At 42.1% G+C, this 15257-nt stretch overlaps 1 protein-coding gene across 1 annotated transcript; it reads left to right on the plus strand.

Annotated features, from left to right (window-relative positions):
* The first annotated feature begins 447 nt into the window (after nucleotides 1–447).
* LOC139562887 (lysophosphatidylcholine acyltransferase 2-like) lies at nucleotides 448–12167 on the plus strand. Its single transcript, XM_071381013.1, has 13 exons — nucleotides 448–756; nucleotides 1282–1424; nucleotides 4310–4527; nucleotides 5526–5638; nucleotides 6455–6515; nucleotides 7816–7909; nucleotides 8198–8252; nucleotides 8469–8551; nucleotides 8648–8773; nucleotides 9034–9187; nucleotides 9606–9704; nucleotides 10019–10160; nucleotides 10614–12167. The coding sequence occupies exons 1-13, from the start codon at nucleotides 646–648 to the stop codon at nucleotides 10787–10789; spliced, it is 1575 nt and encodes a 524-aa protein (XP_071237114.1). The 5' UTR covers nucleotides 448–645; the 3' UTR covers nucleotides 10790–12167.
* The last annotated feature ends 3090 nt before the right edge of the window (nucleotides 12168–15257 follow it).

A 15257-nucleotide genomic window follows, 5' to 3' on the forward strand; every position in this document is an offset into this window, starting at 1 on the left:
ACATAGCCTGTCTTCTCTTGAGAGGCCTTTCTCAATAGCAATGCTATGCTCAGTGTGTGTAACCGATGTGAAATGGCTAGCTAGTTAGCGATGGTGCGCGCTAATAGCGTTTCAATCGGTGACGTCACTCGCTCTGAGACCTGAAGTAGTTGTGGGTGACTGCTGTTAAAGTGTGCAGAGGGTCTTTGGTTCGATCCCGGGTAGGGGCGAGGGTACGGACGAAAGTTGAACTGTTACATCTGTGCAGTCAAAGATTTCTTTAATTTTAGGTAATTCAAAGTGGTCAGGTATTCTGCCACGGTGTACTCTGTTTAGGGTTAAATAGCATTCTAGTTTGCGCTGTTATTTTGTAAATTCTTTCCAATTCTTTCCACTTATATATTTGGTTTCACCCCACCACTGCTCACTAGGCAAAATGTTACAATCCCACGTAAACCCAGTGCAGTAGGTGGGGCCTAAAAGTAATCGGAGGCAGAGTGCCAGATCACTCTCGTCCTCGCTCTACGGTTGTTGTGAACGATGTTATCGCAGCATTCGAAGAGCGAACAGAATTCGCAAGATTCGAATCGAGGAAGTGGGGTGATTGCAGAACTACTGTGCAATTCTAAAGCTTCTTGACGCCATACCGCGACCCGAGCGAGAAGAATGACTCCCCGGAGAGTGTTCGCGCTACCCAGGCAGCAATCCCTGTTTCTACCCGCCGTCCTTAATCCTTTTGTGCAGGAGGTGAAATTGGCCAAGGCTGACATTATCAAAGTGAGTATAACATGTAAAATAAATCGATGAACTCATTAATTTATCGGTCACGGAACTGGGGTTGGTATTCAAACGTAAACAGTTCTACTCAGTTCTACAGTTCTACGTAAACAGTTCCACTGCTGAGCGCAGCCGGGCGGTTGTCCTCTAGCTCCTCCGCTGTGTGTGTGTCTGGTGGTGCGTGACTATAGCATACAGTACAGGTACATAGCTAATCTAAGCCGATGAAACCCTGGCAATCCTTTTGTAATGCCTTGTTATTGTGTAACACAAACAATGGAGGCATTTGTGTACCCTTCTAGAAATTCCTCCAACCATGTGAATTTCTAGAATGAAAAGTCTAACGTGCGTATTCCTTACATGGTTGCATCGTTGCGCATTATATATGTTGGTTAGGAAATGTGTGTTTTAAAATGACTCTTTAAAGTATTTCTTTCAGTGGCATGAAGTCGTTAACCTAAACACGTTGTAGATCTCTAATAAACCTGGTGTGTGTGTGATGTGTTTTTTCCCCTCTCTTTGCAGTGTGTATTCCGGGGAATCTTCCTGGTGCCTATCCGTGCCATCTTCCTGACTCTGGTTCTCGTGGTAACATGGCCTGTTGCTGTCATAATAACATTCTTGCACCCTCTTAAAGGAGCAGTGGCGCCCATGACCGGATGGAGACGGTAAATATACTGAAAAACACCATCCTGTGCCACTACTGACATACTGCCATTGGTCTGTATGTATAACTATATTTCAACATTGCATCCACTATGAGTACTTTAGTCATTAGTTCCAGAGGATGTACAGAGCATTTGTAACAGTATAACTTTAAACCGTCCCCTCGCCCCGACACGGGCGCGCACCAGGGACCCTCTGCACACATCAACAACGGTCACCCACGAAGCGTCGTTACCCATCGCTCCACAAAAGCCACGGCCCTTGCAGAGCAAGGGGCAACACTACTTCTAGGTTTCAGAGCAAGTGACGTAACTGATTGAAACGCTATTAGCGCGTACCCGCTAACTAGCTAGCCATTTCACATCCGTTACACATTGTTGTTTATGACTTAAGTAGTTAGGCCTATTTGCACTTCCACGGTAACAGAGTTTTGAGAAAGGAAAGAAGATGAGCTAGCTGGTGTTTTGAACAATACAGACAATATCTAATGAAGACAGCTTTGCTGATGTAGGCTACATTCCTTAACAGCTTGACAGTTCATTTTTTGTTGAAGGTGAACAAGAATTAAGCTAGTGTGAAATTGCGTAGTTGTTACTCCTCCCTCCTTCCTGCGTCTCCCTCCTTCCTGCGTTTCTCAATGTGTGAAAATCCCATAGCTCTTGATGCATAGGGGCAATTCCACATTAACAGAACTACACAAACAGCACAAACCATCATTCTTTTACCAAATGTTCCATGTGCACTGTGTGTTTTTGTAAAATTTTCTGCGGAAATTGTTCAAAGTAGTCATTGTGCATATAGTTGTGTGGTTTGTTTAACATGAAAATATGTACATTTTTGGGCAACGGACCAAATTCACACAGAAATATGAGTTATAGATCTATCATTCTACATGAAACCAAGTATAGGAATCGGTAAATCTGTTCTATGTGCACTATTTCTATGCTTCCCATTAAGTTTTGTTTTTGAGTCTTTTACTTTTGGTTTTGTACACCAGTTTCAAACAGCTGAAAAAACAATTATTTTGATTATGGAAACTACATTTCACAGAGGTTTCGATGGTAGAATGATTCTCTACAATATACTAGCTTATTTTGTCACATAAACTGAAATTAGGCTAACTATTAGTTTTAGCAACCAGGAAATGGCGTAGAGATTCCTGCATAGTGCAACTTTAACTTTGCAGTCATTGTTTTTGTTTGACCTAGATTTTAAAGTGAAAAATCTGTCTTAGCATCACTCTGTTACCATGGAATTGCCCCTATACATCAAGAGCTGTGGGATTTTCACACATTGAGAAATGAAGGAAGGACGAAGGAGTAACAACTACGCAATTTCACACTAATTCTTGTTCATCCTCAACTAAAAACTGTCAAGCTGTTAAAAGGAATGTAGCCTACATCAGCCCTTTCTGTGTTTTTATTTGTTTTTATTTAACCTTTATTTAACAAAACAAGTCAGCTAAGAGCAAATTCTTATTTAAAATGACGGCCTACCAAGAGGCAAAAGGCCTCCTGCAGGGACGGGGGGCTGGGATAAAAATAAAAGTAGGACAAAACACACATCACTAGAAGAGAGACAACACTAGTGTAACTAATGTGAAATGGCTAGCTAGGTAGTGGTGGTGCGCGCTAGCAGCCTTTCAGGGCCGCGGCCTTTGTGGAGCGATGGGTAACGATGCTTCGTGGGTGTCAGTTGTTGATGTGTGCAAAGGGTCCCTGGTTCGGGCGAGGGGACGGACGTAAAGTTAAACTGTTACATTGATGCTCTTGACCCGGATCACTGGTTACTGCGGAAAAGGAGGAGGTCGAAAGGGGGGTGAGTGTAATGGATGTGAAATGGCTAGCTAGGTAGCGGTGCTGCGCGCTAGCAGCCTTTCAGTCGGTGCCGTCACTTGCTCTGAAACCTTGAAGTAGTAGTTCCCCTTGCTCTGCAAGGGCAGCGGCTTTTGTGGAGCGATGGGTAACGATGCTTCGTGGGTGACTGTTGATGTGTGCAGAGGGTCCCTGGTTCGCGTCGGGGACGAGGGGACGGACTAAAGTTATACTGTTACACTAACATAAAGAGAGACCTAAGACAACAACGCAGCATGCTAGTAACACAACATGACAACAACACGATAGCGACACAACATGGTAGCAGCACAAACATGGTACACACATTATTAGGTGCATAAAACAGCACAAAGGGCAAGAAGGAGGAGACAACAATACATCACTCAAAGCAGCCACAAGTGTCAGTAAGTGTAAATGATTGAGTCTTTGAATGCAGAGATAGAGATAAAACTGTCCAGTTTGAGTGTAGCTGAAGCAGTCTTCATTAGATCTTGTCTGTATCGAACGAAACACTATCTACCTCTTCTTCATTATTTCCTCAGAATGGAGGGTGTCATAGAGATATCCTCTTCTTCTTTATTTCCTCAGAATGGAGGGTGTCATAGAGATATGTTACATGAGGCCTGATGCAACACATGATAAATAAACCAAATGTGTTCTTCTGTGACTCAAAAGCAGCCCACTTCCCTCTCTCTTTGATTGTATGTGTTGATATGACGTGACCACAGCTACATGCAGCTGCTGGTTGTTTATCGCTCGTGTTCAGGTCTGTTTTATTTGATAGTTGTTAACACTAACTAGCTGATGAACATGGAGCACCAACTTAGCTCATAACAACTTAGTACAGTACTACTGACCATCAAAAGGCTAAGTTGAGGTCCTGACAACACACAGATCTATGTTGACTTTAATATTGGTCCATTCAGATGTAGGCTATATGTATCCATGTTCAGTGTCTCTAGGTGAATATTCCTGACAGTATACAACTGTTAGTTTAATCTGTATAGTTTCATGCTACATGTCTGTTGATGTTTGACTCTCTGGTTCCCCAGGTTCATGTGTCGGCGTGTGATGGCGTTCCTGGGGAGGTCCTACTACTTCTTCATGGGCTTCAGGGTGGTGGTGAAGGGCCAGCAGGTGAGCAGTGCAGAGGCCCCCATTCTGGCTGTGGCCCCACACTCCACCTTCTTTGATGGCATTGTGTGCATCGTAGCAGGCCTGCCCTCCACTGTGTCCCGCACTGAGAACCTCGCCACTCCTATATTCGGCAGTGAGTGTTGTTTCTGTCCGGGTTTTTTTTAGTAGAGGGATTTTTTTTCTTTTTCGTGTGTGTTTGTGAGTCAACGATAAGTGTGTGTGGGTCTGTCAACGATAAGTGCTGATATATGCTGATTCTGTTTGCAGATTTAATATCCGTTAGTGTTTATCTGATGTGTGTGTTTCCTCTCTCCAGGGTTTGTGCGGTGCCTCTAGCCTGTAATGGTGTGTGTTAGTGCTGAGCGATTAACTGACATTTTTAAACAACTAATTGACCAACAGCGGTTCAATTATTTTATTTCCATTTTTTTATTTGTTTATTCTGTGAGCTCAATGCGTACATTGCATACATTCTCATACATTCTCTAGAGATAAATCAGATCCAGCCTGAACTGTGTGATGTTGTAGTTTCCAACAGGCCAATATTATACATAGTTTAGTGCATAAAACGTGGTAATTAACTACAATGACCATAATCTATTGCGCCTCTGCTTGTCCGGTCTATGTTTCTTTTACGCCTGCAACGGAAGACAGAAGAATGCGAGATCGTGAGGTGATATAGAGAGCAGATGTTGCTTCGTGAGACATCTCTAACTAAAAATAAATGATTTTAGTGATTGATAGTTGGTATTCAGCAGTCATAAAGTATGCCTTATTTACTTTGAAGAACTACAAAATAGTGATTTTGTCAGACAGCATAGGTAGCAACTCTATAGAGATGAGATGATGACTTGGAGTAAAATAATAAAGTCATCAAATGTAATATACACAATTTTATTAAAGTAAAGTAATGTGAATAAATGATGGTTAATAAGTGATAAGCAGTAATGTGCAGTCACTACCATCATGGGACTTTTATTAATTGTTTTATTCTGTGTAACAGCATTCAACCCACATAATGCATAGTGCATTTAATCTTTAAAAAAATAATCGTACTCGAAACAGTAAAAAACACTAATTGCTCAGCACTAGTGTGTGAGTTTCTGATGTGTGTTTCCTTTGTCCATCCAGGGTTTGTGCGGTGTCTCCAGCCGGTGCTGGTCTCCAGACAGGACCCAGACTCCCGTAGGAACACCATTATGGAGATAGACAGCAGAGCCAAGTCTGGAGGCCGCTGGCCACAGGTCTGTCGCATGCATATACACACACACAGTCTTGAATAACCTTGTGGGGACACACAATTCAGTCCCATTCAAAATCCTATTTTCCCTAACCCCTAACTCTAACCCTAGCTCCTAACCCTCAACCTAATTCTAACCCTCAACCTAATTCTAACACTAATTCTGACCTTAACCCTAAATCCCCCATAAATACCATTTGATCTTGTGGGGACTAACCAACTGGGGTCCATTTTTATTTCTTCATTTACTATTCATGTGGGGACTTCTGTTCCCCACAAGTATAGTTAAACACATACACACACACACATACACACAGCCATTTGAAATGTTTTATCATAATTTATCATGTCTTGTCTAGCTTGTAGTCTGACAAGGAGCTTGGGAATGAAACAGCATGCCTTTTCAAACCAAGAATTTGCCTTGTAAACTTCCTCTCACGTGACATATCCTTCAAACACAATTTCTGTTGCTTCTTCTTTGTGACAGAAAGTCTGCTTCATTCAGCATAGAATGAAACACTGGACTAGATCCATCCACATTGTCAGTTGTGGTAGCCTAGTGGTTAGAGCATTAGGCCAGTAACCGAAAGGTTGCTGGATCATATCCCCGAGCTGACAAGGTAAAAATATGTCGTTCTGCCACTGAGCAAGGCAGTAAACCCACTGTTCCCTGGGCACCAAAGATGTGGATTTAATTAAGGCAGCCCCCCACACCTCTCTGATTCAGAGGGATTGGGTTAAATGCAGAAGACACATTTCAGTTGTACAACTGACTAGGTATCTCTTTCCTAAAAGAAACATTTAGTTATTTATGTTCCAGATCCTGGTCTTCCCTGAGGGGACTTGTACAAATCGCTCATGTCTCATCACTTTCAAACAAGGTAGGTTGAACTTCACTACCATGTTTGTTTTTAAATAGGAGTAGAAACACCTTTGTGTGGATCCAAGGTATCAACTTATACCAAACAGTGTACTGTTGATAGGGTATGAACATCATGTGGGACCCTACAATGTCCATGTTGTATTACCACTTAACAGGCTGGTTGTCATTTGTTTATAGTGGAGACAGACAGCCTTCCAGACAGTCTGCTGGGAGAGACACACAGTACCATCCACACTAGTGGTGTCATTTACTTAATGCAAATTCACTTGTAAACAAATGGCAGAGATATGGCCATCATGCGGTTGCAGAATGGTGTTAATTTAGCTTCCTTCTGGGGTGCTTGTGTAACCGGTGTGAAATGATTAGCTAGTTAGCTGTGCACCCTAGTAGAGTTTCAATCAGTGACTTCACCCGCTCTGAGACCTTGAAGTAGTTGTTTCCTTTGCTCTCCAAGGGCTGTGGCTTTTGTGGAGCGATAGGTAATGATGCTTCGAGGGTGACTGTTGTTGATGTGTGCAGAGGGTTCCTGGTTCAAGCCCAGGTTGGGGGCGAGGAGCGGGACGGAAGTAATACTGTTACAATTTGTTTTGACACAACACCTCTTCATTTACTCCCAGTATGCTACATGCTATGTGCCTCATTGTGTGGTCAGTCACCTGATGCACACACAATGGGCTTCTCCAGAGTGAAGGGGCCTGAGTGTATCCATTACTTCCTGAAACAGAACAGTAGCCATAGTGTCATGGAATAGATTGCACGGTGTGATAATGAACTTCAGAAGGAAATGACTGACTGATTATCTTCACTCAATACCAAGAACTAGGCTATTAGGATCTGAGTGAATTGTACAGTAGCAATTGCTATGGTTCAACCCTAACGCTGTAAACCTGAGAATGCATCTAATAATCAATGCAAATAACAGCATACAAGACCATCAATTACACTCTATGGCATGTTACAGTTTTTGCATAGACATTTGCATCTAACCGAATTACTTTGTTATACTACAGTGCCAATAGCCAAACCCTCAGACCTAATACTAGTGGCTACCTTACAGTACTGATTGGTATATTGATCAGGGTTAGATGAATCCAGCTTCTGGTCTTGTTATTGGTTGGACGTGTACTGTGGGTAAATGAGTTGTCATCGGCTGCACTCTGTCCAATTAGTAGACTGTCTGTGCTCCTGTGTTTGCACATATAGGTCGTGTGTGTGTGTGTGCTCATTAAGTTAGAATAGTAGTCAGTGCTGGTGCTGGAGGTCAGTAGGGTCTCACTCTGTCCCTCTCTCCCCGTCAGGTGCCTTCGTCCCTGGGGTCCCGGTGCAGCCTGTGGTCATGAGATATCCCAACAGACTGGACACTGTGACTTGGACTTGGCAAGGCTTCAGCTCGTAAGTCTGCAGTGCACTCAGTGGATTACAATCATCAGTGTTGCCTCAACGCTTCGACGCTACATTTCCCCTGTTGTTTTCTGTACAGTCTCTCACATTGCAACTATGTTCCTGTAACTTCTCCTCATGGGCCATAGTTAGGCCTCAAACTCTGGGAATAGAGATTTTCACTGTTGAGCGATGAATTGTTTTTCAGTTTAGTGGGCTTACATTTCAATCTTGTTGTATGGGATTACCGTTATGCCCTTTGAATAGAGGTGATGATGATTTGTGGTGATGTTCTTTCAGGAAAACCCTGCTGCTTCTCACTCTGTCTCAGCTCTACACCAATGTAGAGATAGAGGTTAGTATTAACACACTACACAGGAATACTTACTTAGAAGGCCAAGAGATAATGACTTCATAACACATTCATTAGCAGTACCTATGTGTTATGTATGGTTTATAAAGGTGTTATGTATGGCTTATGAATGTATTATAAAGACCTTATCTTGGTCGCCCTCCAGTTAGCCTGTACTTCCTGATTAGTCCCTGTTTTGACCTTTGCCCTCTCCTCCAGTTTCTTCCTCCAGTTACCCCTACTGAGGAGGAAAAGAAAAGACCTGTGCTGTTCGCCAGGACAGTACGAAATGTTATGGCCCAGTAAGTGTGTGTGTGAATGGTATTACAGCATTTAATAATAGCTTCCTTATGTCTATTCTTACCCATCTCTTCAATGCTATCCCTATGTGTGTACAGGGCCCTGGGTGTGCCAGTGACGGACCACACATATGAGGACTGTAGACTGATGATCTCAGCTGGGGAGCTCACCCTGCCAATGGAGGCTGGTCTAGTGGAGTTCACTAAGATCAGCCAAAAACTTGAGTAAGACTGGCTCCTCTGCCGCTCTAATACTGTGCTATTGCCACTGTGGCAACACACTATGTCCTGTTATGTACTGTTGTGTCACCCACTGACAAACTCCACACTGAAGTAACACTGCCTTACACAATACTGCTTTATTTGTCCAACTGCTACATCGGCAATTGGTAATAGTTGGACACACACACAGACCTACACCCTCTTCCTCCCCTGAGTAAGTCCTTGTGTCCTGCCCTCCTCCTTTCCTCCCCGGTCCGCCTCAGCCTGAAGTGGGACAACGTGAAGAAGGAGCTGGAGGGCTTTGCAGCCGTGGCCTGCTCCTGTAAAGGAGGCCGCATCACCATCCAGGAGTTCGCCAGCTTCCTCAAGCTGCCCATCAGCCCCGCCCTGCAGGAGCTGTTTGCTCTCTTTGACAGGGTGAGAGCCAGTCACATCTAGTTCGGCTCAATCTCTCTTCCAGGCTTTCCTAGGTTGTGTTGGATTGGTGCAAGCTTGGCTGGAGGAAGTCTACACCATATTTCTTGCAACATTCCTTTGAAATCCACAAAGGGAAGTGTACGACTGCACTATTCTTTCGAAGCGTAGAGAATCAGACCACAGCCATTCTGTCTGTTCTCTCCAACCTGTGACTGGATGGGCTAACTAACCGAGGATTTAGTATGCTGTCCCCCACTGCTTTGTTCATAGAGAGGGTAAACAAACTGTCTGAAGAAATAAAGGAACCATTGTTCGTCTTGGAAAAACATAGTGTATTTGTAGAGTATTGTAGTCCACTGAATGCAATGTGTAGTCTGGCTTTGTTAACTGATACTTAGCTGTCACTCTGTCTCTCTAGGATGGAGATGGCACCATTGACTTCAGAGAGTATGTCATCGGTGTAACCATCTTATGTCGGCCAGCTAACACCGAAGAGGTCCTCCGCACAGCTTTCCAGGTTCGGCCAATAAAAACCCTGCTTGTTGCGAATGTTACTGTGTCACATTTAGCTGTCCAACACATGACATTGGGGCGTTGGAACATAGCTGACGCAGACTGTGTCTGTGAGGTCTACCCATGGTTTGGAAGCAATAGAGGAGCACTCAGTGGCTATGATGAAGTCAAATATGTGTGGGGGGGTTTTGTGTTTTGTAGTTGTGAGGGGAACATGAAGTAGGTTTGAAAGCCACACGGTCATAAGAGCAGAGTCTCGATTTCAATAAGCAAGCCAATGTGTTGTCATTACTTAACTAATGGTCTCCCTCCTCTCAGCTGTTTGACACTGACGAGGACCAAAGAATCACGCATGAAGAGTTCTCCTCCATGCTTCGCTCTGCTCTAGGCGTGTGTGACCTCAACGTCTCCAAACTCTTTAAGGAGATAGATACAGACAGCTCTGAATTCATCACTTTCTGTAAGTAGACCCTTGTGAAGGTCAAAGGTTATCTGAAGTGGAGGACTCCAGCATGAACTAAAGGCAGCTGACTGCTTGCCATGACACCATAGAAAAGGCCGGGTTGAGCCTTGGATCTCTCCATTCTAGAAATATAGAAAGATAAATAATATATGGATTTGAAAGTGGGATATTAATATTTGTATAGTTTTTTTTATCCTTCGATTTTAATTCCCATAGGAAATGAACATTACTTTCACCAAAAGTAGCCCATTTTAAACAACAACTTTGTGGAATTTTATTTGAATTTTTATGATGTAACAGAATTGCTTCTTTAGTCACTGACAATTTGAATATAGTTCTGATTTGATCCTCTCTGAAACTGAATTCCAGGTATTGTGAGCATTGATAATATACCAGATATACTACTGTAAGTTCTGATTTGATCCTCTGTCTCTCCATTTCCCTCTCCAGCCGAGTTCCAGGCGTTTGCCCTGAACCACCCAGAGTATGCCAAGCTGTTCACCACCTACCTGGAGCTCCAGCGGTACCAGGCCCTCCAGGGGGTGGAGTCAGAACTCTCCTCCACCAATCACGTCTCCTCTGAGGACAACCAGGAAGAGAGCATCTCTGACAAGAAGGACGACTAAGTCTGAGGCAGAGACTGTCGTTGTGTTCGAGAGCATTACCATACATTTTGCTCAGTAGCTGATCACTGGCTGATCTAGCTGCAAACTGACTGTGATCTACTGTTAATAATACAGTTATTTAAGATCCAAGGTGATTTGTTGATCAGTAAGTCTGCAGTTGCTGACTGCAATGTTGTCGATCTAGATCATGTACAGAGACGGAACTCTTTTTGAGCTCTCAGTTGAATACACAGACAGACAAACTACTGATGAACCACAACAGGGTCTTTTCTATTGCACTGATTTTAGAGAACTGGAACCTCGTTTTGACAGCATAGCAAAGTATTGTGTTGACCACATAGGAAATAGGATGATGTATGTTTAAATTAATGTTGCTTTTTTGCAAAAATAAATATATTTTTTGCTTAAATTCTTTCTATGATTTTTTTGTGCCTTAAAAAGATTTGTAAGTGAGGTTTGTAAGAGCTATTGTTTGTGTTTCTGTACAGATGGGGTGGAATCATAGACCTCCAAGTATATTTTTTCAGATCCTTGTTGATGGCAGTAATGTGGTCATAGGAAGGTTGAACAATATACGGATATCCACTTAATCCTAATGATTTTAGGAAGTTGCTCATAGCAATGTTGAACTTTTTGCCAATGTTTTTTGTAGATTCCCCTGCTGATTTTTATTTAAGGCATCCCATTGTTTTGTCATAGTTTTGCCTCTTCAGATGAAAACCCAACTACATAGTGCCAGCCCATAATGTATGTAAATGACCTGGATACCCTTCTGAGATGACTGTATCCTGTACTCTTTAATATGTCTACCTGTTCACCTCTGTTTTCTACAGAGTTTCCTTGAAGATAACTGGAAAGGCTGCCAAACGTTGCTTTTGTATGAGTTGAAAGTCTTTAATGTATGACTGGATTGCAGAAAACATCATTAATACCCGCTTTTTCTAATGATATCAACCCAATCTGGCAACCCAGCAAAGGAGCAATAATACAAGCTATAAGGATACATGCTGTGCTTGACAGTTTTTCCACTGCTCAGGGACACACTGTAAGTAGTGCTGCTGTATAATTAGCTAAGGCTTTTGCTTTGCATCTGTTTTCTATTTGCATTTCCATTGAAGAGTGATGTTGCTGAGGCAGCAGTGGAACCTTATGGCTTTAGCCAAACTAAAGCCCGAGCATCTACTGGAAAATAAGGCAATTTGTGAGCAAAAAGGCAAGTGTGCCTAGTAATACATACCCCCTGGAATACACTGTTGTATGGTTTCAAGTTAACTAGCGTGCATTGTTATTTATTTAGCAGAGCGCGTTGTTGCAATTATGTTAATTTTTGTGAACACAGCAAACTTTCTTTTTTTGCAATAAAATCCAATAAAAACTCTTCGATGACTTGTATTTTATAGCTTTTAAACTTCTGTAATTAGTCTTTTTGCTTTCAACTTTCTTGTTCTAATTATGTATATTCTCCCTGTTAGTGTACTGACTTGTGTGTATGTAAATGTATGGTTGTTTGACTCAGTTGATTAGAGCTTGGCATGAGAAACTCCAAGGTTGGGGGTTCAATTCCTGTAGGGATCACATACACATACTATACATGTGTGCACTCACTTTACTGTAAATCCCGTTGTATAAAAAGTGTCTGCTGGATGGCATATATACTAAACAAAAACAAAAATATAAACACAACATGCAACCATTTTAAAGATTTTACTGAGTTACAGTTCATATAAGGAAATCAGTCAATTGAAATAAATTCATTAGGCCCTAATCTGTGGATTTCACATGACTGAGCAGGGGTGCAGCCATGGGTGGGCCTGTGAGGGCATAGGCCCACCGACTGGGGAGCCAGTGTTTTTTCCCACAAAAGGGCTCTATTACAAACAGAAATACTCCAAAGCATCCCCTGTCCCCCTCAGACGTTCCCACAGGTGAAGAAGCCAGAATTGGAGGTAAATTATCTAAAACGACATTGGAGGCAGCCTTTGGTAGAGAAATTAACATTCAATTATCTGACAATAGCCCTGATGGACATTTCTGCAGTCAGCATGCCAAATGAACTCTCCCTCAAAACTTGAGACATCTGTGGCATTGTGTTTTGTGACAAAACTACACATTTTAAAGTGGCCTTTTATTGTCCCCAGCACAAGGTGCACCTGTGTAATGATCATACTCTTTAATCAGTTTATTGATATGCCACATCTGTCAGGTGGATGGATTATCTTTGTAATGGACAAAATGCTCAATAACAGGGATGTAAACAAATTTGTTCACAACATTTTTGAAAAATACGCTATTTGTGCATATGGAACATTTCTGGGATTTTTTATGTCAGCTCATTAAACATGGGACCAACACTTTACATGTTGCATTTATATTTTTGTTCAGTGGTTTATCTGCATGTTCTGTTCTGTAACCCACCACCAGGTGACAGCAGTCATCCACTTGACCGGCATCATCCCTCTCTCCAAGGGAAGAGGATAGGAGTTGAACAAGCCAATTGGAAGCTGGGAAAGATTACATTTCTTATTGTATGATGGCCACGGAATGATTGTGGCTATAATTTAGATTAATGTCAGCAGAGGTGGTGCAGTGCACATCTACAAAATGCTTTCTTTTAGCACATGATTCTTCCTTACTAGATTCATTGTAAACTGGGAGACAAATACAACCTTTTACCTCATGGTGGAGATAGTGATGTATGTATCACACGATGGCTGCGTTTACACAGGCAGCCCAGCTAATATTTTTTCACTAATTGTTATTTTGAGCAATCAGATCAGCTCTGTACATGTATTTATTTATTTATCTAACCTTTATTTAACTAGGCAAGTCAGTTAAGAACAAATTATTATTTTACAATGACGGCCTAACCTGGCCAAACCCTCCCCTAAACCGGACGACGCCGGCCAATTGTGCGCCCGCCTATGGGACTCCCGATAACGGCCGGTTGTGATACAGCCCAGGATAGAACCAGAGTCTGAATTGGGCTGGCTGTGTAGACGCAGCCAAACTGGCCCAACATCTTTTCACTGGCATCTATTTACCAACATGCGTTTTAGTTAACTATTTAAATGTCATTTTTACTAGTGTCCAGATTACCACAATATACGTATACATAATAGAGAGTTTTCTTTTAATTGTAAATTAATGTTTTGGCCTATTGGAAAGCTATGATGTTGATACCGTTGATACCTTATGAATTGCTCTTCTTTCCCACGGTCAGGGGCATTAGTTAGCTCTGTGTAGTTTGTTTTTTACTCTCTTCTTTCTGTGTAAATCTCTCAGTTGACTATGGACCAAAAAAAAAATTCTGAAGAATTGTCCCCCAGAAAAGAAGGGGATTTAAATGAATGGGATTTAAACCTAACCACAGCAGAAAATCTAATTGTTTGTGAAAGAAAAGTATAGCATTGATTACCATTCTCTAATATCTGGCCTAAGGAGGCTAAAGTCTATCCAATTACCATTGGCTGCCACCATCGTTAGCTTGACGGGCCCTCCAGCCAGTCGGTCCCTATTGTCTGTCTACTGAGATGCCAAACATAGGGACAATGGCTGCCATGCAGTGAGATGGTCCTAATTAGAGGCTGCTGGCTGGGTATGGTAATACCTCCAATGTAAAACCTCTACTAGGGTAATACCACTCCTCTCAACTAAAGCTGTTTTACCAATCTCTCCTGTGGGCTGTGGGATTTTTACCTTTATTTATTTATTTATTTATTTAACCTTTATTTAACCAGGTAGGCCAGTTGAGAACAAGTTCTCATTTACAACTGCAACCTGGCCAAGATAAAGCAAAGCAGTGCGACAAAAACAACAACATAGAGTTACACATAAACAAATGTACAGTCAATAACACAATAGAAAAATCAATGTACAGTGTGTGCAAATGTGGAAGAGTAGGGAGGTAAGGCAATAAATAGGCCATAGATGTCACGCCCTGGCCTTAGTATTCTTTGTTTTCTTTATTATTTTAGTTAGGTCAGGGTGTGACATGGGATTAGGTTTGTGTTTTTGTATTGTCTTGGGTGGTTTGGAGTGTCTAGGGGAATTTGTTAGAGTGTATGGGTTTGTGTTGAGTGGATGTGTCTAGAATAGTCTATGGTTTAGTGTATGTGTCTAGTATAGTCTATGGTTGAGTGTAGGTGTTTAGAAAAGTCTATGGCTGCCTGATTTGGTTCTCAATCAGAGACAGCTGGTCATAGTTGTCTCTGATTGGGAGCCATATTTAAGGGAGCCATAGGCTTTAGGTATTGGTGGGAAATTGTCTATGTCTGAACGTTTGTAGCCTGTATGTGCACTACGTTTATTAGCTTCACGGTCGGTCGTTTGTTTGTTTTGTTAGTTTTGTAAGAGTGTTTTGTTTTCGGTTCTCCTTCTTCTTAATAAAAAAAGAAGATGGCTTATTTTCCTACTGCTGCGTTTTGGTCCGTCAATCCTCCACACGATCGTGACAGAATTTCCCACCAAA

This window comes from Salvelinus alpinus, chromosome 33 (assembly GCF_045679555.1).
Source record: "Salvelinus alpinus chromosome 33, SLU_Salpinus.1, whole genome shotgun sequence".
Classification (NCBI taxonomy): Eukaryota; Metazoa; Chordata; class Actinopteri; order Salmoniformes; family Salmonidae; genus Salvelinus; species Salvelinus alpinus.

Bases quoted from the DNA above. Each gene is read 5' to 3' on its own strand.
- LOC139562887 (XM_071381013.1), top strand. From the start codon at position 646: ATGACTCCCCGGAGAGTGTTCGCGCTACCCAGGCAGCAATCCCTGTTT. The intron at 5,639-6,454 runs GTCTGTCGCATG...TTTATGTTCCAG, and splicing joins CTGGAGGCCGCTGGCCACAG to ATCCTGGTCTTCCCTGAGGG. The intron at 8,253-8,468 runs GTTAGTATTAAC...CCTCTCCTCCAG, and splicing joins ACACCAATGTAGAGATAGAG to TTTCTTCCTCCAGTTACCCC.